Below are 24,488 nucleotides of genomic sequence, written 5' to 3' on the forward strand. Positions count from 1 at the left end.
TTATCTCGGTGTTGTTAGCTAAAGTCACTCCTTCTTATTAGTTTTCTGGAGGTCCATCTGAAAATAATCCCTCATTCATTAGAAAAGAAGATTCAAGAAGACCTGTTTTTGGGGGCATGTCTGTTTGATTGACAGGCCTGTGGTGCAGTCAGGTTACAGCTATCGGTGGGCGGGACGTAGTATCGTCAGGTTTCCTATCAGATTGTGATCAGTGATTGTTCTTGTACATTTTGAAAATTTGGTGGGAATTAAATCTCAAAAGAAAAAACAACAGCATAAAAACCATATACTATTATTATCAACATAATTATTATTATTTAAGAAGTGACTTTGTCGTGGGTCTCAACATAAAAGACTGTTGTTTGTCAGAAACACTGATGGAAGATGGATTTGGTTATAATGTCTTGAAAGTGTCCTCCATCAGGTCATCAGATCTCCTTCATCTGTCTGTGCCTTCCAAAACTGCTATAAATCACTGCTTAGTTTATCCCTTAAAGGTCCCACATTATATATATTCAGATCATATTTTTCTTTTCAAATGATAAAGCAGGTCTGGGTTCTATAGATACTGCCTGCTTGTTCACTGATTACTGCCCCTCCATGTGTTGTCCTTGATATTTTTGTTTTACAGGGTAAAGTGATTCACTTGGTAAATAATGGTGCAGATTATTTCATCTTAAATCATCAACATCTTTTACACAGTTATACAGACTATATTCAGTCTTTATATAGCTGATCTAAATCTGAAATTAAACAACTTCTTGAATAAATGAATATATGAACCCAGTGTGGGAAACAGGCCACCGACATGTAAATCTGAGATATCCCATCACACCACCGTACATGTAGAACATGTGTTTTAAACACTGCAGTGAGAGGGCCTGACTCTACAATAATCTGCTAATCTCCTGTCCAGACCACAGAGGTCCTCTGGTTGCATTACAGTTTACAGCTGCCTCACAAAGTGATGAAAATTTGGAAACAGTCTACAGTCATCCCAGTGGTCAAACACCATCACTGCCAAGTGCTGATTGAATTCAGGCCAGTCGCTCTCACCTGCTCATCAAGTGTTTTTTGAAATACTGCTGCAGAAAGAGCTCTTTACAAAAAAAACCTGAAAGTCTTCTTGACCCTGACAGTTTATTTAATGGGCTCAACGAGGGGGAAGAACAACCTGTTGCCACTCTGCGACCTGACAGATATCAGTCCAGTTCATGCTGTCTTTAAACTCAGGTTTTAGTCTTTACCAACTCCTGAGGAACATATGTAGCTCCAGCTGCTAAATGCTTCACTCATTCACCAGCTAGTCTCTAATTGAATCTGTCTGCCATTTGGTGCCGAGTCGGTAGATCCGCTGGGTTTTTAGACCTGGATCGAGAAGAGCTGTGAGTGAAAACCCAGCAGCACATTTGTGGGCCAGTAAATAATGAGCCGAGGATGCTTCACATAGCTGAGGGAAGATGCACATTCAGGTGACAGTTCTCTCTAGTATCATAAATACAAATAACCCACTTTACTTTGCACATTATTTGTCTTTTGATGCCTGGTAAACTAAAAGAATATTGATCATAGACATATTAAATGACTGAATTCATCATTATTCCGTTACATTCTGACCACTGTTTACCGATAAAGACCACATAAGTTGTTTCATTGACAAAGTCACACATATTTCCATCTATCAGGTAGAGATGGGTCACAACTTTAAAATTTTCAGTCATTTTATTATGTAAAATCAATAGTTTATGCGACAATCATCTTGTCTCAAAAAAAAAAATCTATTTTCCCTCCTTTTTATTGATACCTGGTAGTAATGCATCTCTCATGCCAGAAGGTGGCAGTAACGCATCTACAAGCTGTTTTCTAACAGCCATTAATCAACAAAAGTAGAAGACCACGTGACCACCAGGTGGCATTAAAACATTTTATGGTGAAGCCAAGCAGCAACCATCAGTGATGTCATCAACCATCAGAGGTCCCCGTTGGTTTGTGAACAATTGTTTTCAGATGGACCTCCAGAAAACTAATAAGAAGGAGTGACTTTAGCTAACAACACCGAGATAACTGATGGACACATTTTATTCACTTTGGATTTGATGAGAGAAGTTGAATGGGAGTCTATGGAGCCGGAGGCTTTTTGGAGCCGACCTCTAGTGGCACTCGCTGGTATTGCAGCTGAAGACACTTCTGGATCAGAACCATTTTACAGATCTGAAGCTACGAACTCTTTTATATCCAGACTGTGATTTAATATTTAGTCTGTGATTGAGCCCGAGTTCACGACTCTCTTTAGTTTAGTTGACCCAACTTGTTTTCAGTGATGTAATAAAATGATGTAATGATACACTGAACACTTGATTACAAAGTGTAATAACGTCCACTTTCTGATTGTCATTGTATTGTGATTTTATTGGTCATTTTATCATCATAGCCTACAGTAATATACAGGGTATTGTAATATTTAAGTGCATGGATACATTTTTCATAAATGTTTCTACAGACTGATTAACCAGGCGAACAACACTTTTATGATGTAATGCAACGTAATATAATGGCCGTGCAGTAAATACATGCATATTTCAAATCTAATTGTTGGTGCTGTTAGTTTTATGTTGTCAGTTTTATTGCACTTTGACCTTTTTTTTTTTTTTTTTTTAAATCACTCATGCAGGATTTATTAGGCAGCTGTAGGATTGGATGACTTTACACTGTACAGGGTTTATACTTCCTGTCATTCAACGTATAAGTGACAAATAGGAATATGACAGAGATACTAATGCAGAGCAGAGTTCTCAGAGTTAATTGGCTCCTCTTGGCGTCTGAGACCTGATTTGGGAGTTTGTCTCCGTGTCCGTCTCCGTCTCCGTCAGTAAACTGGATTAGGTTTCCACTGCGCTGCCTGTTGCTCTGTATTTGAGGGAGTCCAGCTGAGGAAAGGAGGCCATGTGTAGCGCTGATGCTATGTTTAGAGCCAGGCCAGACAGCCCGGGATAGACACGGCAAAGGAGGACAGGGGCCGGCCAGCTGGCTGGCTACTTAGCCCAGAGGACGGCTGATTGGCCGGCCGGACGGCTCGGTGGCTCGCTGCACGACCAGATCATTGGCTTATGTTTCCGTGTGTTGGCGTGTTGGCGGGTGATGTGACTTATTGGCCAGCAAGCTGGTTCATGAAGTGATTGATTGGCTGCCTCGCTCGGTGGCTGGTGAGGCGAGCGGTTGGCTCGTCGGCCGGCCAATGGCAGCTGGAGCTGTGTGACGTCGCTGTCAGGCAGCCTGACCTGAACCAGCGCTCAGAACCAGGTCAGCGCTGTGCTGCCACTTGAGCGAGCACAAGACTGTGACATCACCGCTGTGGGAGGGATTATCTCCCTGTCACTGTGTGGCCTGTGTGTGTGTATTTGTGTGTTCGTTATTTCATTGACTGTTTTGCATCGTAGGAGGAAGTGCACGTGTCCAACACTCGGTTTTCCTTCCGTGATGTTTTGAGTCTGCCTTGTTCAGTTTGTCGTTCGTCACTGAGACTGGACGTCTCTGGTTTCTGTCTCTGACAGTAAAGTCACATTCTGCCTATTTATAATCTCAGAACCTGATAAAGTTCTGATCTACTTTGGTTTTAGTTTCTTTCTCTCTTTACGTTGTGTAATAATTTGGTTGACTCTGATTGGCGTTTAAAAAGAAGTGCTGTTCTTAGACAGGATGGGAAAAACTCAAACTCAGCCACTTCCAACATTGACTGCTCACGGCTGAGTGTTTTTTAAGGTCAGAGCAGGTCGACTTCTCTCCTTCTACGCTACGTACGATAAACTGAACGCTGCCGTTTGTTAACGTGTCGTTTGAATACTGAAAGATGCCTTTTTTTTTCTTTTTTTTTCTTTTTTACTGAAATGCCATTAACAACAGTGATTTAATGTTCTCATTCATTGTTCACTGATATAAGACGTCCCTTGTGGATTATTCAAGACATCCTCAGTGTCAGATTGAAGAAGTACACTGTTAAATACAAACATTAACAATGAAGCTGCATTCATTACTTTTGGTGGCATCAGTTAGTTCGATTTGTGCATCGGAGCAGACGGAGCATCAGTATTCATTCAGGAAGTTAACAGCAGCTTCATCTCTGCAAACAGCTGCAGGTGTTCAGAAAGGGAGAAAGCTCTCAGGAGAAAATGGACGACAGCAGAAGTTGCCACAGTCGAGGGTTCATGTGATCCACGATATGTTTGTGACGGAGAAACTAACTTTTGTTTTGGGAATCTTGGATCGATTCAGCATCTTCATTTAAATAGATGTTACGTGATCCAAAATTGTTCTTTCAGCTGCTCCTCTGTTCAATGTTCATATTTTCTATTTTGTTTTTGTTTTTTTCTTTTAATGTTTTTGTAATATGTATTATTTACAGTGTGTACTTTTAAGTTATTTCACTTTATTCTTTTCACCTTTGTAAAAATGGGAACATCACGTAAACATGTTTTACAAGATAATAATTAAAAAAAATATAAATTAAAAACAAAAAACAGCTGCAGGTCTTCAACTGAGTTCAGGTGAAAAACCACAACAGAGATTCTCTTTTTAAGACTTTGAGTGATTTCAAAACGTCTTTGACTCGGTGTTAGAATGGATCAGCGGGAGGGACGGTGAGCGGCAGGATTACCTGGTTTCTGTTACTGTGTGTAACAGGATTAGAAGAGGATGCATGTTCGTCAATGTGTCTGTGTTTGTAAGGAATGTTGTCTCATTCTCGTGTCTGCGTGACATGAACACAAACCGAAACACCGACGTGTCCTCTGGGGTGACCCGGTGACCTCTGATGACCTCCGATGACCTCCGGGTCAGCCGACCACAATCTGTGCTGCTCAGTGAAGCCTCCGATGCAGACAGGCAGCCGGATCTGTGTTTGTTTGCTAGTTTGTTTGTTTGTTAGCAGGATTATGACAAAAATCACAGGCCCCGTTTTCATGAAAGTTGGTGGAAAGGAGCAGAGAAAGAACCCTTTAAAATCTGGAGAGGACCCCGATCACATTGGCGGATCCGCAAATTATTTTTTGTGGCGAGCATTTGATCTACTAAGATGTCACAGTGAGCGTGTTGTGTCACTTCCTGTTTCCAACATGCTGCTGCTGGTCACAGACTCATTTCAAATTGTTGCTCTCTTCCTCTATTCAAAAACCTGAGTTACAAAATGTATTGATTTTATACTTTTTGTGCTGTCAGGTTTGTTAGCTTTTCAGTTGGTTAGTTTCTAATCTCCCTCTCCTCCTGCTCCTCCTTTTCGGGGGCTCAGACGTTCAGTTTATCCGCCGCCTCCTTTAGTGATGAAGGTATTTTTAGTGAATGGCGTCTTTTGGCAGCGTTGGTGCCGAAGCTTAAATGGAGACAGCTCATTCGCTGTGGTGACTGATCAGGCCCGAGTAGCCGGTGCGGGCCGATCCAACGTCACCCTCGTACCTTTCCCCCAGCAGGTCCCAGGCAGCCGGACACACAATGGGTCGGATTCTGTCTGAGGTTTTTATTTTACTGTTAAAAGACAGACTTTCCTCTTATGTTGTTGGGTTTTCTCTATAATAGAGCAGTTCGGTCTCAAAGTTTAACAAAGATTAAAATAGTATTGTCTTTTGTCTATTGTCACAGAAAGCGCGTTTAAACTTTGTTTGTCTTTATATTTCCACATTTTTGTATTTATTTATTCCTCTTTATATTTCCACGTTCATTTCTTTATTCGTTTACAGATTTATTCTTTATCATGAGGCTCCTATCGCTCCATAGTAAAGCTCAACAGTGACAAAACAAATGTTGTGTTCCAGACGACAAACTTCCTTTAGTCCAATAACTAATAGTTCTCCTCCATGTCAGGACTCTGACTGTAGAGTTGTGTTGTTTCAAACAAGGAACAGCTGCAGCTTCCTCAGATGCTTTTAATCTGGAACACAAGTACAACATCTGGAACACAAGAACAACATCTGGAACACAAGTACAACATCTGGAACACAAGTACAACAAGTACAACATCTGGAACACAAGTACAACATCTGGAACACAAGAACAACATCTGGAACACAAGTACAACATCTGGAACACAAGAACAACATCTGGACCACAGCATGAGGCTCTGTCCAGCCCAGGTAGCAGTGATCCTCTGGGGTTTGGCTGTCTGGGTCGGTGGGTTCATGAAGGAGAACCAGAACCGTGACAGCAGCTCAGATTAGAAGCCTCCACTTGGCAAAATGTGTAATTTAACTTCTTTCTGGTACTTTTAGAAATATATCCAGTTTGTATAGAAGCTGCAGTTGCAGATTTACATATTTTGGAAGAGTGAACTTTTGGCCTCGGCAGAGGAGATGAGTGGAGACACTGGGGATGCAGAGCTGCTTCCTAACGGAGAGCGATGAGGACGATTATAATATAATATATATCATCTCTTCTGTTGATTATCACGGGGAGCGTGAAGGTCTCTCAGGAAGAGGATGGACGAGTTGGAGGTGTTGATGAAGACACAGTGGGAATATTAGAAATGCAGCGTTATGTTTTATGGAGTCATCAGATGTCGTTGACTTTGTCTTCTGTCTCCGATAGTTTGTATGTACATTTGATTCACTTTGGATTTGATGAGAGAAGTTGAATGGGAGTCTATGGAGCCGGAGGCTTTTTGGAGCCGACCTCTAGTGGCACTCGCTGGTATTGCAGCTGAAGACACTTCTGGATCAGAACCATTTTACAGACCTGAAGCTACGAACTCTTTTCTAAACAGTCTGTGATCTGGACACACTGAGCTGTTAGTTGAACACCGGTCGATGAGCAGCTTTATGATCAAGAGTTATCACTAATGTAATGTTAAATCAGGCAGAAGTTCTTAAACATGCCGTGTTGTGAGCAGCACAGAGACTTTCAGCTGCCTGCTTCGTCTTCAGGTCTTCAGGTCTTCTGATCTTCAGGTCTTCAGGTCTTCTGGTCTTCTGGTCTTCAGGTCTTCTGGTCTTCTGGTCTTCAGGTCTTCTGGTCTTCTGGTCTTCAGGTCTTCTGATCTTCAGGTCTTCTGATCTTCAGGTCTTCTGGTCTTCAGGTCTTCTGGTCTTCAGGCCTCCTGGTCTTCTGGTCTTCAGGTTTTCTGGTCTTCAGGTCTTCTGGTCTTCTGGTATTCAGGTCTTCTGGTCTTCAGGTCTTCTGGTCTTCAGGTCTTCAGGTCTCTGTCATCTCAGGGAACTTTATAAAGAAATAAAGACTTCAGTATTTTAATGTTCACAGAATCAGGAGATTAGAAGACAGATTAAGAATTTCTTACTAGTTGGTTAAAAAAAAATCCTATTAGATACAAATTCTGTTGAAATCAGAGTGTGAATCTGTAAACCTGCCTGGACGGGATGTTTACATGATGATTTAAACCATTTCATTAGGTTAACTAATCAATCAGTTGATTCATTATTTCAGACACACATTTGTCCAACAGCAAACTTTCCTCACAGTTGATGTGATGCTGAGGTCTGAAGCTGTTATTAATCATGAGTATTAACATCATCTGTGTGGTGTTTACGAGCCGTCTGTCCTCCAGGAGACATTCAGAGCAGAGACGTGAATCAGAAGAAATACCTTCACTTCTTCTCCGTCTGCCTTTCAGCTCATTAATGACTTTTCCTCATTTGGGAAATCAAACAGACGAGTTGATATTAATGTGGACAATGAGCGTGTCTTCTTCCTCCTGACTGGCAACGGTTCTGCTCCTTTTCTCCAACGTTCCTCCTGGTTCTGTTTCACGCCTGCAGTCTGTCCACAACAAACATCTTGTTTGAAGACTTCATAGTTTCTTTCTTGCTTTCGTCAGATGAAGTTTAAGACTCTGCAGAGTAACGTTGGGAGTTTGAGAGACTTCTGGTCCAGCGCCACCTTCAGGTTGACCTTCATTTGTGATTTTGTTTTAAATGTTATCACAAATATTGTATGAATTGTGACGAAGTTACGACACAAAATCATGTTCCTGCTCAAAACTGCTTTTCCAACCACGTCTGCCCGTCTTCTGTTCCTGCAGCAGGTTTAATGGAGAATGTTGAGCTTGTATCTTCAGGTGTTTCTGTTCTTATATGGAAGGAAAGCAGGAAAACGTCCATCTGGCCTGTAGATGGTTGGAGAATAATGAAAACCAGATGAACTGTGTTTTACTTGTTTTAACTCTTTTTTTTTAAAGGTTTGCTAAAGTTGAGATCAGCGTGTCGAAGCCCATCATCCCGTTCAGAGAAACGGTGATCCGTCCTCCGAAGCTGGACATGGTGAACGAGGAGCTGGGCAGGCAGCACAAAGTGGCCATCATCCACCAGGTGGGTCGACCACCTGAGAGCTGGAGTCCATGTTCACTTCTGACCAGTTCCTGGAAACGTCAGTTTTTTAGTCCGAGCATTTTGTTTGTGCTTGGTTTGTACAGGTTGTCGTTTATGGTCGGTGAGTTCTCGTCCGTCTCTCCAGGAAATCACAATCACAATAATTAACAGCAATTCAAGCAAACTCTGCAATTTGCAGGAGCTTCAAATTTTTAAAATTCCTGCAAAACAGGTCGTCATCAGAATCTGTGCTGAAAGTATTAAAACATGAAGTAAATCTTTTCAAACAAAACTGACTTTATTAATAAAAATAACTCCTCATTTAATCACAAAGTTTCTGCTGCTGTTTTCATCACCAAATAAAACTGTTCACGGGAACAAGAGGACAAACAGGAAGTGACGGGGTTTGTGGGAAATGTGTTCTTCACATTAAAATGATGATTAAATGTTTGTGATCAGAGGAAGTGATTCCATATTACTGGATGTTAAATGAGTTTTCTCCACACGTCCAGTTGTCAGAGACGTCTCTTTGTTTGTTTCATCCAGCAGGTCTATGTGTTGAATGAACATGAATTAAACAGCATCTAAAGCTCTTATTTTGACAGATGATGTAGTCCTTGTTTCTATAGTCCAGTCACAGACTAAAATATGTATGTGATGTGCAGAATGATTATTATCACAGGAAGTGATTACGGATTTATTCCTTTATCAGGTAGTGCTTAAAGAAATTGCGTTTTTGTTTTTCAACTTTTTTTTTACAATTCCCACAATTTTACGCAAAAAACTCACTTAAAACGCAAATTAAATCGACATTTTTGAGAAAATCGGCCACAGAATCAAACATTTTTGATCGCAGTAATCACAAAAAAACTGCAAAATCCTGGAGGGACTGAAAAGTGACATGTTTCATACTGAGGAGACCGTTCGAAGGAGCAGTGGAGGAACTGGGTAATTTAGTTTCCACAACCTTTTTGTAATGTTGGTGTTTGTGTTTGTCAGCAGGTGAAAGACGAGGCCTCTCAGGGCCGTTCATCCGACACCCTCCACGTGGACGCCGGCGGCCTGGTCACCATCACCACTCCCAACCGACTGGCCACCGTCTGTGTCCGGGCCGTCCCGCTGCCAGAGGGTAACACCGGGCTGAATGAAGCAGACTGGATATTAAAGTGTTCGGAGCTTCTGGGTCTGAAAAATGAGGCTCATGCAGAAGTGTCTTTATTTTTCTATCAAACAAAGTTTTTTTACTTTTTTTTTTTTTTTTTGAATGAATCAATATGATCAGGGGAACTCAGCAGCACCAGATAGTATTTGTGAAGACAGAGTTTGTTAAATGAAGCTGTAGTGGAGACTGAAGCTGCATGAAACTGTGTTTCTGCTCAGAGGTGACCCGTCTGCTGGAGAGCAGCGCCGAGGTGATCCGGACTCTGGAGCAGGTCAACATGTCGCTGAGGGAGGGGAAGAACCTGGACATCAGCCTCGGGACCGTGGAGGCCATCGGCGGACTGAAGGCCCAGCTGGAGAGCCTGCTGCTGGGGAGGAAGTGGAGGAACGCCGTGGAGCGGATCTGGGCCTTCGGGCCACGCAGGTCCGTCTGCCGGGAAGTTTTATTAATCAGCAGGAGAAGAAGAGTCGGATGGTGTTTTCATTAAGACAGATTGGCTTTGATTACACCTGATGTTGGAACTGCAGAAAGAAACAGAACTTCATTTGAAACATTTATTCCTAATTTACTCTAAAAACATTTCAGTCATGTTTTAGTTTATACATATTTGAATCTGTAATTGATGATGTTTATAGAAATGAACACTGAGAATGAAAACAGGTTTCCTTCTTATTCTGTACACTGACGTTTGGAGTTACTGTTTCTTAAATCCTACCAGAGACTTAAAGAGCACAATGACATTTAAATAATGAAATTGGCTGGTCAGCTTCAGTTTGAGATGCTGTAATTATGTAATGCTGCGACCCAACACCCAAACTCCCCCACCACCATGGTTTTAAAGGGGCTTTTATTCGGTAGAGGCCTTTTAGCCTTGTTCAGCTCATTGTTTTGGTTTTGATCAAATTTCCTTCCAGCTGCAGTGCAGTGAAGAAGCTGTGATTAACCCTTTAAAGCAGCAAACAGCAGATAGACAGTTAAATGCTGTTAGAAAATATGAGCTGCTGAAGAGATAGTTTTTGAGACCAAACTGGAACCTGAATATTGGAATCACATGCAGACACGAACATGACTGAAGATCTGTCAGTTTGATGCTTAAATAAGATTCTACTTGCTCATAGGCTTAAAAACGTAATCAGGTGCTGCACTCACGCTGTATGGAGTCTTAAGAAATCCCTGAGGAAAGGCACGGCTGTCTCCCTGGTGTTTATATGAGCGGGTAGGAATGATGCGTAGCTCCTTTAACTCCACTGTTCCTGTTCTGTTATTCAGGTGCGGTCCCAACATCCTGCTGAACGGTGACGAGGCCTACCGGCGGCCCTCGGTGTGGCAGTGTCTCGGCCGAGGAGACGCCGCCGGCGAGGCCGCGGGTCAGACCGCCGCTCTACGAGACTTCGACAACAGCATCATCAGCGGCTTCCAGCTGGCAGCGCTGTCCGGGCCCATGTGTGAGGAGCCCCTGATGGGGGTGTGCTTCTCCGTGGAGAGGTGGGACATGCAGTCTGCAGCCCCCCCGCAGCATCAGGACTCCCTGGAGGAGGACTCCCCGTCCCGGGAGGCTTCAGACAGCCGAGTGGAAGGAAGCAGTGCGACGGGTTCACGGGAGGAGGGGGCAGAGGGTGGGCGGAACCAGGCCGGACGCAGGCAGGAAGCAGGTCCGGCAGACTGCTACGGACCGGTGTCGGGCCAGCTGATCGCCGCCATGAAGGAGGCCTGCCGGCACGCCTTCCAGGCTCAGCCCCAGAGACTCATGGCAGCCATGTACACCTGCGACATCATGGCCACTGCAGAGGTGTTGGGTAAGAGAGCATCGAGAACACACAAAGAGTTTAGTTTACGTTTGATGATATTCTCTCAAGGACAACAGTTTGATGTGTCCGCTGGACGTCCCTCCATCTGTCCCATTACTGTGAACAGAGTCCTACAGTGCAGGATGTGATGATTGATGTGTGCAACAACATGTTTAATGTATCCAGATAAGAAATCCAGATGCAGACTGTAATAGCAGGTGGAAACTAGGTCTCGAAGGCAGAACTGTTTCTCAATCACAGACTATTTGGAAAAGTGTTCGTAGCTTCAGGTCTGTAAAATGGTTCTGATCCAGAAGTGCCTTCAGCTGCAATACCAGCGAGTGCCACTAGAGGTCGGCTCCAAAAAGCCTCCGGCTCCATAGACTCCCATTCAACTTCTCTCATCAAATCCAAAGTGAATCAAATGTGTCCATCAGTTATCTCGGTGTTGTTAGCTAAAGTCACTCCTTCTTATTAGTTTTCTGGAGGTCCATCTGAAAATAATCCCTCATTCATTAGAAAAGAAGATTCAAGAAGACCTGTTTTTGGGGGCGTGTCTGTTTGATTGACAGGCCTGTGGTGCAGTCAGGTTACAGCTATCGGTGGGCGGGACGTAGTATCGTCAGGTTTCTGATCAGATCGGTCAGATCCACCGCTGGCTCCTCCCCCAGCTCGTCCAAATATGGTCACTTCCTGCTCCAAACCGCTCCGAACTAGCAAAGATGGTGACGGACAGAATCTGAACTGGAGGATTCATAACGTTCACAAACCAACGATGACATCACTGATGGTTGATGACATCACTGATGGTTGTATTTCTGTGATGTAATCTTCGACATCCTCTGGCTTTATTAATGTAAATGTGACCTGAAAGAAGCCAAATTCCCGTCAATATTCTCGCAAAAAAAAAAAAAAAAAAAATCCGATGTTGTATGTATGTACATAACCGACCCACAAACACACTCAATGTCCTGAAAATGTCACCGCTGTTAATTTCCTCATGAGGACAACAGGCGAGCCAGCGAGGCTCAACATTGACTGATGCTCCTCAACCCTCCCTGAATTATCCCCCTCTGAAAGTCATTAGGATGAAAATGAGCCTTGAAATGGCATTTAACATGTTGGTAAACAATATCTGCAGGCTTGTTAGCAGCATCATGGTCTTCCTCAAAGAATCAGAGCAGGGCGATGAAGTGAGGCGTAAACGGAGAAGTCGGCTCCAGACTGGAGGCTCAGTGTTTGAGATCCTCTAACCCGCGTTAATACGATCCGTTACTTCACCGCCATCAACAGATTTATGGCTGAAGTTTAAGTCATTTGTGATTCATTTTGATTATTTTGTGAGCTGCAGCTTTGAAAACACATTTGTATCTTTTATGACAACAGACAGGTCATTAACTGTTTGGCATCATGTATGACAGGAAGTGAAGTCCTTCACGTCCACGACTGTCCTCTGAAATCACCGCTTAGATTCATGTGAACCAGGATATTGTTACGGATGAACGTCTTCCTCTTAGTTCATCCGCCTTTCTACAGAAAGCATAAATACAAACGTCTCCAAGCGAAGCAATGCAACCTGTGACCGAACATGTTTTGTCTATAAGATTTAGGATTATAAAAGTTTGATTAATATATTCATTCTCTAGTTGTAATTGATTATTTTTTAAGATTGTATAATATCCAGTTCCTCTGTCAAGCAAACTGCAATATTTGCGGGAGCTTGCAATTTTTTTTTTATTCATGTGATTTTACTGGAAAAGATGTCGTCATCAGAATCTGTGCTGAAATTATTAACGGCATAAAGTAAATATTTTCCAACAAAACTCACTTTATTAACAAAAATAAATCCTCAAACCAGAACAAGAGGAGAAACAGGAAGTGACGGGGTTTGTGGGAAATGTGTTCTTCACATTAAAATGATGATTAAATGTTTGTGATCAAAGGAAGTGATTCCATATTACTGGATGTTAAATGAGTTTTCTCCACACGTCCAGTTGTCAGAGACGTCTCTTTGTTTGTTTCATCCAGCAGGTCTATGTGTTGAATGAACATGAATTAAACAGCATCTAAAGCTCTTATTTTGAAAGGCTGATGTAGTCCTTGTTTCTATATTCCAGTCACAGACGGTCTGTTGTGGAAACATATGCAGCTTTTAGGACCTTTTAGGAGCTTTTAGGAGCTTTTAGGAATTTTTATCTCCACGGTTCTCTAAGTTCAATAAATACATAAAAAAGATGAGAACTAAAATATTTCTGCGATGTGCAGCAGGATTATTATCACAGGAACTGATGATATATCATAGTTTATCAGGTAGTGCTTAAAATAATTAAAAATAAAAATAATTCTCCGATTACAAATTTTTTTAATTGCCGCAATTTTACTGCAAAAAACTCACTTAACAATTACTTTGCAATTTTTGAGATAATCTGCAGCAAAATCAAAAAAGTTTGATCAAAACAATCAAAAAAACACTGAAATCCTGGAGGGACTGAATCTGATTACAAAGACCTCCATCACTGTTTCTTCTTTCATTATTTAAATACAGATTGTTACATTGTTCATGTTTGTAGGTTGGTTTGTATTGTTTTACTGTATTTTCTCTATTTGAACTTCCATTTAAAAGTTGTCTGCCTTGTTTTGTTCAAAACACTTTTCAGTGATGCCGCCATTAAAAAATAGTATTGATTTGGAAAAATGCCCCTGTGAGGATCAGAGATATTGATATTAGTGTCCAACTAAAATCAGTCAGGCTTTTCTTTGGACTCTGTTCCCACCTGGAAGATAATTTGGTGAAATCAGTCTTTTAGGGAACCAGATCAGGTGTTCTGCTGTCCTCACTCCGGTGTCTCCTCCATCAGGCCGGGTTTACGGTGTGCTGGGGAAGCGGGAGGGTCGAGTCCTCCACGAAGAGATGAAGGAGGGGACGGACATGTTCATCATCCAGGCTGTTCTGCCCGTGGCGGAGAGCTTCGGGTTTGCTGACGAGATCCGCAAGAGGACGAGCGGATTGGCCAGTCCACAGCTGGTCTTCAGCCACTGGGAGGTGATTAATATTACTCATTTATCATTCAATTATACACAGCTAGACTTCACTGGTCCATTTCTACCTCGTACACGTGATCATTATTTGGATACAATATGTAGGAAAAGAAATAAAGTTGTGTTTTGGGAGCGCTGGGCAAAACACAACTTTATGTAGTTTTGGGAATGATGGCGGGAGGTCATAGAGGTCTTTACATCTGCATTAATGTGCAGTTTTCTTTATCCAGATATGATTTTACAGACAATCTGACCATATGTTAATCCTACAGACTGGATATAAAAGAGTTTGTAGCTTCAGGTCTGTAAAACGGTTCTGATCCAGAAGTGTCTTCAGCTGCAATACCAGCGAGTGCCACTAGAGGTCGGCTCCAAAAAGCCTCCGGCTCCATAGACTCCCATTCAACTTCTCTCATCAAATCCAAAGTGAATAAAATGTGTCCATCAGTTATCTCGGTGTTGTTAGCTAAAGTCACTCCTTCTTATTAGTTTTCTGGAGGTCCATCTGAAAATAATCCCTCATTCATTAGAAAAGAAGATTCAAGAAGACCTGTTTTTGGGGGCGTGTCTGTTTGATTGACAGGCCTGCGGTGCAGTCAGGTTACAGCTATCGGTGGGCGGGACGTAGTATCGTCAGGTTTCCGATCAGATCGGTCAGATCCAGCGCTGGCTCCTCCCCCAGCTCGTCCAAATATGGTCACTTCCTGCTCCGAACCGCTCCGAACTAACAAAGATGGTGACGGACAGAATCTGAACTGGAGGATTCATAACGTTCACAAACCAACGATGACATCACTGATGGATGATGACGTCACTGATGGCCGATACTAGATGCAGATCGTGTCTCATGACAATCAATTTCTCGGGCAGATTTAGAGCTACTTCAGTACGTGTCATGATGAGTGTGCATTTTTTCCGTGTCAGAGGTTTAATATTTACTTTTTGTCCTGTCGTGCTCCTTCTTTATAAACTTTCCGACTTTATTAGGAGAAATCTTGGAGACATCAAATTTTAGACTTTGTAGTGTGTGATTTTGCTTTTGTCGTGGGGACGTTAGCTTTTTACCAACCAGTTTGGTTCAGAAAATAAATGTCTAACTACACCTTCTAACTATAAACCTGCTATTTCAGACCATAAACTTCCAAACCTGCACCAGTCATTGTAATATGAGGCCATATATTATATATCAGGTGTTTCTGTTATCCAACCTACCCTAATTTATATAAATAGTAGAAATAGAAACAACTAATTCAAACAAGACCTTCTGTTTATGTGGACACACACACACACACACACACACACACACACACATACACACACACACACACACACACACACACACACAGCTGCACTGTGACTGAGCTCATTATGTGGGGCTGCAGGTCAATGAGGCCGTCTGGTTAATGAGACCGTTTCCTCGGGGGATTTGGAATCAAAGCTGCAGTCGACAATATGTGCGTTCGACCATTATACCTGGCGCACACACACACACACACACACACACACACACACACACACACACGTCTTAACGTCCTGTGGGCCATATGGACGGTGTCAGTTGGGGTAATGAGTCAAGTTGAGAGAGCGATGACTCTCGGCTGTGGAACATCAGACCGAACACTCTGTGATTTTAATGTCTTTTAGGTTTTACAGTCATTTTGATTTAAATCCTGCTGGTGTTGTTTTATCGTGTTTCTCATTAAGAGCTGATAAAGTTCTGATGATCATGGTGAAGTAAAAAAGCTATGATGATAGACTACTTTTTGATGACGGGGCTGTTCTGTTGTTGAAATAACTTCCATTTCCTTTTTTTTCATACGTTCTTTGCTGGATTTTTGTGTGTAAAACTATATTGACTGTTTTTAGTGCTTAAAACCACGAAAATATCTTCTGATTCATATCAAGACTGCAACTAAAACACCAGAAAAGTGTCAAACATGGGACCTTTAACATCTGAAAGCTCAGAGCCAGAAGCTATTTCTTGAAATTACCATCTGACAAAATATCCCTGAATTTAATCATTTAGTTTTAGTAAAAGATGTGAAGCTGTTAGAGATGATTGAAATAACTCTGGACTATCTACAGAAACCTTTTGGAGAATTTTGAAATATAACAAGTCTCTATCCTTTCTAATGATCTCTTCCATAACTTTCCTTCTCGCACCAGAGACAGTGATAGTTGAAAGATGTCTCACCTACTGGATGGCTTGTTCCAACATTGGTACGCACCTTCCAGGATGAATTATAATGATCGAATTCATCCTCAGGCTCAATGGGTCAAAATCTTTATATGTCCAATACTTTGGTTTCATGACCAAGTCCCAACACGACGCGTGACGCTCCCTCCGACGGCCGTCTGACATCACCACCTTACCTGTTGGTTTCCTGAGGACGCGGTCGTGGTGCTGTGTTGTCTTTTTAAAACACAGTGTGTGTAGTTGAAACTGTTTTAATACAGCCATGACACAAGCATGTGTTTTCCAACACTAAAATAGAAGTGAACAGTTCGCTCCCGTTCGGTTCAGAGTTTCCCAACTTCCCCCGATCGTTAGCCGGATGCCTTTTTAATGTTGTTGAATAAAAACAGGATCTGGTCCAAACGTCCCTTTAAAACCACATGAAGCTGCCACAAAGCATGCAGAGCACCTGTTGGCCCTCTGCATGACCCTCTTCATCATGTTACACACACACACACACACACACACACACACACACACACACACACACACACACACACACACACACACACACACCCAGCAGGCACATTGTCTTGCAGCCATTGTCTTTGCCTCATTAAAAGTGGTCTGTCTGATTCCATCTCCGTGCAGACGCGTCCTCAAAGCGTCGGTCCTGAACCCCCCGTGGCCACCGAGTCCTCTCAGCTTCACGGCTCTCCGGCTGCTCTTTGCCGATGTCAGCTCTTCCTGACAGCGATTCGATTTGGCCGGGATATCAGATTAACATATGAATGAGCGCGGAGGGAAGGGAGGTTTGTATTGTTGTGTAACAGGAGGGTCGGGGGCTCCTGGGGGGACGTTTACATTACATTTCCATCAGAATGGAACTTTTGTTGAACTACAGGCTGCAAAACGGTGAGAGAGTCTGGTATAGATCCGCCGGAGTATCTGTCTGGTACCGGTACCGCTACCGTGTGGATGCTACATGTTGGTGGGTTTGTAAACTCAGAGCCTGACTTCAGTTCATCACCTCCAGTATCTGTATTGTTCTATATTTTAATCATAAGAAAATGCAGGATATGCTTGTTACCATGATTATTATTTTATTTTTTTGTTAGTTGGTTGGTTGGTTGTTTTTTTAGTCCATTGGTTAGTCCGTCTGTTATTTAGTTGGTTGGTTGGTCGGTCGGTTGGTTGGTTGGTTTGTTGGTTCGGTCGGTCGGTTAGTTGGTTGGTTGGTTTTTGTAGTCGGTTGGTTAGTTCGTCCGTCCGTCCGTTATTTAGTTGGTTGGTCAGTCGTTTGGTTGGTTGGTTGGTTGGTTTTTGTAGTCGGTTGGTTAGTTCGTCCGTCCGTTATTTAGTTGGTTGGTCGGTCGTTTGGTTGGTTAGTTGGTTGGTTTTTGTAGTCGGTTGGTTAGTTCGTCCGTCCATCCGTCCGTCCGTTATTTAGTTGGTTGGTCAGTCAGTTGGTTGGTTGGTTGGTTGTTTTTTGTAGTCGGTTGGTTAGTTCGTCCGTCCGTTATTTAGTTGGTTGGTCGGTCGTTTGGTTGGTTGGTTGGTTGGTTTTTGCAGTCGGTTGGTTAGTTCGTCCGTCTGTTTTTTAGTTGGTTGGTCGGTCGGTTGGTTGGTTGGTTGTTTTTTGTAGTCGGTTGGTTAGTTCGTCCGTCCATTATTTAGTTGGTTGGTCGGTCGGTTGGTTGGTTGCTTGGTTGGTTAGTTAGTTCCTTCGTTTGTTCCTTCGTTAGTTAGTTAGTATAAGTCATGAACATTTTGTATATATTGTTATCAGATTTTAAAATATCTAATGATAATATTAATCCTGTGCAGAGGTGAGAGAAGAGATGTGCAGTGTACTTCTTTTTCCAGCTTTCTTTTATTTAATTCTTAATTTGTGGTATTCTTCGTGTGTACAATGTAACACTCTCAATGGACAAAACGTGTGCAGAGGTGAGGAAGCCCTCGTACCTCTGTTGTTGTTGTTATTGTTGTTGTTACACAACTTTGAACAATCAGGTGTAACAGTGTGAGTATGTTCCTGGAGAGTTGTGTGTCCACCAACTATTTACAGGGAATCTCTTCAGCCAGTCAGTGAAGCACTTGACTGTTTCAGGATGCCCTTCAGGATGTGTGTGTGTGTGTGTGTGTGTGTGTGTGTGTGTGTGTGTGTGTGTGTGTGTGTGTGTGTGTGTGTCGTTTCTTCAGTTGGTCCGGTTCAGTGACAGAAGGAGTCGTCCTCTTTAGCGTCTACGAGTACTAAAACTAATAATCAATGATTTGATCAACAGATTTGAATTAGTTATTAAATCATGAATAAAGTAAAATGCTGCTTATCAGGATTTACTGGTTCTTTCTGTTTTATTTAATTATAAATCACATTTCAGTTTGGGATCGTTTGACAAAAGTCTCATTTTAAAGATGTCACCTTGGAGCCTTTGAAATCTTCAAGGGACATTTTTGTTTTCTAACATTTCATAGATGTTCAGATATCAATGAATCTGTCAGCGTGTTCACAAGCTCACGGTGACGATGTGACGTGTTGAAGTCATCGTGTTTACCGTGTTCACGATCTCTGTTTAGCATGTAGCTCTAAATGCAGAGCGTTGATGAATGTGTGATTAATGTTGCAGCTATTTGGTCATTAAGTAATAAAATATTGGACAAATAGAAAATGTAAAGATGAAAGAGGGAACGGTGGAAAGATCTCCAGCCTTTTATCCAGAGGACGACAAGGACGTGGGTCCCAAATGTCTTCATGATCCACCTGATAGTTGTTGAAACCATAAAATTACTAAATCCTGCTGCTTTTGAATTCATTTGTGCTCACGAGATAAGTTCATATAGAGAAACAGCACAACAGACTTTCTCCTCTCCGTGAAGTTCACCTGCTTCATCTGTCACTTCACCAACTATAAAATCCATATCATCCTCAAAGTTACATATAGTAATGATATAATCCACAAACTCTCAGTATCATCGTTATTGTCTTTTACTAACAATAATCCTTTTCATCCTGGTATTACAGCTGTCCCTAGTTAACGGAGTTGATGTCCACCACAGCCAGTCTGACCAATCCATGACATATTCAGAGTCACCATTGATTAAAACGTGCTTCCAAAATGCGACGTCGTGACCATGATTTACATTTTATTTCTCTCTATATCTCCTCCGCATCCAATCATGTCTGATATATAACAACCAGACATGTCGGCCTCACGGTGGCGCTACAGGAAAAACCATCAGATCACTGCAGTCAGTACCCTCACTGACAAAAAACGTGTGCAAAAACACACGTGAGCATGTGTTTGTCCACTGGAATGAAATGTGAAACCATGTTGAAATCAGTGTAAAGTTTAAGCTGCACTCGTGAAACACATGTTTGGCTCATTGGAAAAGTGTTTTTTGGACATTTGTTATTGTGTAATGTGTGAAGTTAATGTAGATTCCCATGTGAAAGCTATTGGATGTATGTTATCATGTGAAACCCATGATGGGATTAGATGTGAAAACCATCCAAGCTAAAACAAATATGATCCAAATGAAGTTTTTATTTTCAGACATACATTGCAAATATATTGACAGAATTGTCTGTAAAAAGGATCAAAAGGCACCAGAAAGGTAATTTAGCGGGTAAATGATTGTCACTTTGTCAGGTTTTGTCTTCTTTCTGTCGTGTTCACATTTCTGCATATGTTCAAGTGAAAATTTGCCGTATTTGTGACAGATTGGATGTAATAATGTTTTCCATATGTGCTCAACGTGCTTCCATATATTACATATTATAACATGTGGAACACTTTTCAACTTTATGTTCCTCATGTTATTATGTTGCAATGTGGTAAACGTGTGGTAAATGTGGTAAACGTGTGGTAAATGTGGTAAACGTGTGGTAAACATGTGGTAAACGTGGTAAACGTAAACATGTGGTAAACGTGTGGTAAATGTGGTAAACGTGTGGTAAACGTGTGGTAAATGTGGTAAACGTGTGGTAAACTTGGTAAACATGTGGTAAATGTGGTAAACGTGTGGTAAATGTGGTAAACGTGTGGTAAACGTAAACGTGGTAAACGTGTGGTAAATGTGGTAAACATGTGGTAAACGTGGTAAACGTGTGGTAAACGTGTGGTAAATGTAAACATGTGGTAAACGTGTGGTAAACGTAAACATGTGGTAAACGTGTGGTAAATGTGGTAAACGTGTGGTAAATGTGGTAAACGTGTGGTAAACGTAAACATGTGGTAAACGTGGTAAACGTGTGGTAAATGTGGTAAACGTGTGGCAAACGTAAACGTGTGGTAAATGTGGTAAACGTGTGGTAAATGTAGACGTGGTAAACGTGTGGTAAACGTAAACATGTGGTAAATGTGGTAAACGTGTGGTAAATGTGGTAAACGTGTGGTAAATGTGGTAAACATGTGGTAAACGTGTGGTAAACGTAAACGTGGTAAACGTGTGGTAAATGTGGTAAACATGTGGTAAACGTGTGGTAAATGTGGTAAACGTGTGGTAAATGTGGTAAACGTGTGGTAAACGTAAACGTGGTAAATGTGTGGTAAACGTGTGGTAAATGTGGTAAACATGTGGTAAACGTGGTAAACGTGTGGTAAACGTGTGGTAAATGTAAACATGTGGTAAACGTGTGGTAAACGTAAACATGTGGTAAACGTGTGGTAAATGTGGTAAACGTGTGGTAAATGTGGTAAACGTGTGGTAAATGTGGTAAACGTGTGGTAAACGTAAACATGTGGTAAACGTGTGGTAAATGTGGTAAACGTGTGGTAAATGTGGTAAACGTGTGGTAAATGTAGACGTGGTAAACGTGTGGTAAACGTAAACATGTGGTAAATGTGGTAAACGTGTGGTAAATGTGGTAAACGTGTGGTAAATGTGGTAAACATGTGGTAAACGTGTGGTAAATGTGGTAAACGTGTGGTAAATGTGGTAAACGTGTGGTAAACGTAAACGTGGTAAATGTGTGGTAAACGTGTGGTAAATGTGGTAAACATGTGGTAAACGTGGTAAACATGTGGCAAACGTGTGGTAAATGTGGTAAACGTGTGGTAAATGTGTGGTAAACGTGTGGTAAACGTGTGGTAAATGTGGTAAACATGTGGTAAACGTGGTAAACATGTGGCAAACGTGTGGTAAATGTGGTAAACATGTGGTAAACGTGTGGTAAATGTGTGGTAAACGTGTGGTAAATGTGGTAAACGTGTGGTAAATGTAGACGTGGTAAACGTGTGGTAAACGTAAACATGTGGTAAATGTGGTAAACGTGTGGTAAATGTGGTAAACGTGTGGTAAATGTGGTAAACATGTGGTAAACGTGTGGTAAATGTGGTAAACGTGTGGTAAATGTGGTAAACGTGTGGTAAACGTAAACGTGGTAAATGTGTGGTAAACGTGTGGTAAATGTGGTAAACATGTGGTAAACGTGGTAAACATGTGGCAAACGTGTGGTAAATGTGGTAAACGTGTGGTAAATGTGTGGTAAACGTGTGGTAAACGTGTGGTAAATGTGGTAAACATGTGGTAAACGTGGTAAACATGTGGCAAACGTGTGGTAAATGTGGTAAACATGTGGTAAACGTGTGGTAAATGTGTGGTAAACGTGTGGTAAATGTGGTAAACGTGTGGTAAACTTGGTAAACATGTGGTAAACGTGGTAAATGTGGTAAACGTGTGGTAAATGTGGTAAACGTGTGGTAAACGTGGTAAACATGTGGCAAACGTGTGGTAAATGTGATAAACATGTGGTAAACGTGTGGTAAATGTGTGGTAAACGTGTGGTAAATGTGGTAAACGTGTGGTTAACGTAAACGTGTGGTAAACTTGGTAAACATGTGGTAAACATGGTAAACGTGTGGTAAATGTGGTAAACGTGTGGTAAACTTGGTAAACATGTGGTAAATGTGGTAAACGTGTGGTAAACGTGTGGTAAACGTGGTAAACATGTGGTAAACGTGTGGTAAACTTGGTAAACATGTGGTGAACGTGGTAAATGTGGTAAACATGTGGTAAATGTGGTAAACGTGTGGTAAACGTGGTAAACGTTTGGTAAATGTGGTAAACGTGTTGTAAACTTGGTAAACATGTGGTAAATGTAAATGTGTGGTAAACGTGTGGTAAACGTGTGGTAAACGTGGTAAACATGTGGTGAACGTGGTAAATGTGGTAAACGTGTGGTAAACGTGGTAAACGTGTGGTAAATGTGTGGTAAACGTGTGGTAAATGTGGTAAACGTGTGGTAAACTTGGTAAACATGTGGTAAACGTGTGGTAAATGTGGTAAACGTGTGGTAAACTTGGTAAACATGTGGTAAATGTGGTAAACGTGTGGTAAACGTGGTAAACATGTGGTAAATGTGGTAAACGTGTGGTAAACTTGGTAAACATGTGGTGAACGTGGTAAACGTGTTGTAAACTTGGTAAACATGTGGTAAATGTAAATGTGTGGTAAACGTGTGGTAAACGTGGTAAACGTGGTAAACATGTGGTAAATGTGGTAAACGTGTGGTAAACTTGGTAAACATGTGGTGAACGTGGTAAATGTGGTAAACGTGTGGTAAATGTGGTAAATGTGTGGTAAACGTGTGGTAAACGTGGTAAACGTGTGGGAAAAGACAAGATACGACTTTATTAATCCCAGAGTAAAAAATATTTTAGTAAATACACACAGCAATATGATGCAGAGAACTTCTCGTGTGTACGAAGCCTCCAAATATGGATATTTTTGGTTTCCTTGTGCAGCAGGTAATAATGTTGAATGTTTGTCGCCCTCGCGGTGTCTCAGGTGATCGGCAGTGATCCGAACTGGGTTCCCACCACTGAAGAAGAATACCTGCACTTTGGGGAGAAGGCGGACTCGGCCAACCAGGCCCTGAAATACATGAACGCTGTCCGCCGTCGCAAAGGTCTGTACGTGGAGGAGAAGATCGTGGAGCACGGAGAGAAGCAGAGGACGCTCAGCAAGAACAAGTAGAGGAGAAAACACACCGACGGGAACTCCCGATGTCGGACCGAGAGCCTGCAGACAGCCGGACAACAGATCCCAGATCAGCTGCAGCAAACTGAGCTTCACTCAACCAGCAGTCAGGACAGAAGACGCTTCACCACACACACCTCTGGGTTCTTTGATTTATTGTGGGGAATCATGTAAACATACTGAGAATATAATAGGTATCACCGAATTTATTTTTTATATCAGATTGTTTTTTCTTTTGAGGTGAATGTGTGTTTATGCCTAAAGGTAACTCTTGACCAATCAGATGGCTCCGTTCAGTGGTAAATAAATAAACAAATTGGTGTGTTGGATTTCTTGTATATGGACATTATTCTTTATTTCTTTAAAGATTTACTGTTGTTTGATGTGGTTTTAATCATCTGAAGTACTTGAGTATTAGAAGCAGAAATGGGGAAGAGATGAGATTTTCAGAATAAAGGTTTAATTTTGAGATGAGCTGAACTTTTGATCTGTGACATTTCCTGGAAATATAATTTGGTGGCAATTAAAAGGGCAACAAAGACATCCTTGCAATTTATTACAATTAATGATAGTGCGGTTTCTGAATCAGATTTTTTTTAATATGCTGAAAATGCATTCACAAATTTGTCTACAGGCAGATTTCAAATTCAATAATTACAAAGATTGAAGTTTCATTAAGAAATGAATAATTCCTCTGTTGCCTATAATAACTGTCAAATCACATCCTACTCTTCAGCGGTCTGATTAAACGGCGGGTTTCAAGTTCACTTACTGGGATACATTGCCATGGTAACTTATGCTGCAGAGCTAACTTGCTCTGGAGCGGCTTGTGTTTGAGATATCACATCAAATTAGAAAGATTAATCAGATCTTCTCGTGAGCTGGTGTGAATCTGATATTATTAACCTTCATTCCAGTGTTTTCTCCTTTTTCCTTCAAATTTAATTTCTTTCCTCAAATTACCACCAATAGATGTTTTTCTTTTATTGAATCTTTGAATTCTTAAAGGGCGGATCAGTGGTGCAGTGGTTAGTGTTGTC

The 24,488-nt window shown here is 41.7% G+C and overlaps 1 protein-coding gene across 2 annotated transcripts in view; it reads left to right on the forward strand.

The window, feature by feature from the left end:
• Positions 1-23,777, forward strand: part of efl1 (elongation factor like GTPase 1) — an 88,390-nt gene extending 64,613 nt beyond the window's left edge. The window contains exons 17-22 of one of the 2 annotated variants that reach the window (XM_069172908.1): positions 8,174-8,303; positions 9,303-9,432; positions 9,684-9,888; positions 10,735-11,261; positions 14,111-14,295; positions 23,257-23,777. In XM_069172908.1, coding sequence (XP_069029009.1) covers positions 8,174-8,303; positions 9,303-9,432; positions 9,684-9,888; positions 10,735-11,261; positions 14,111-14,295; positions 23,257-23,445 — 1,366 coding nt within the window. In that variant the 3' untranslated portion in view covers positions 23,446-23,777. The remainder of the gene's footprint in view (positions 1-8,173; positions 8,304-9,302; positions 9,433-9,683; positions 9,889-10,734; positions 11,262-14,110; positions 14,296-23,256) is intronic. The other variant, XM_069172910.1, reaches the window with a different exon arrangement.
• The last annotated feature ends 711 nt before the right edge of the window (positions 23,778-24,488 follow it).

The sequence above is a fragment of the Embiotoca jacksoni genome, unplaced genomic scaffold, assembly GCF_022577435.1.
Source record: "Embiotoca jacksoni isolate LCO1_2020_lvr unplaced genomic scaffold, fEmbJac1.0.p SCAF_56, whole genome shotgun sequence".
In the NCBI taxonomy this organism is placed as follows: domain Eukaryota; kingdom Metazoa; phylum Chordata; class Actinopteri; family Embiotocidae; genus Embiotoca; species Embiotoca jacksoni.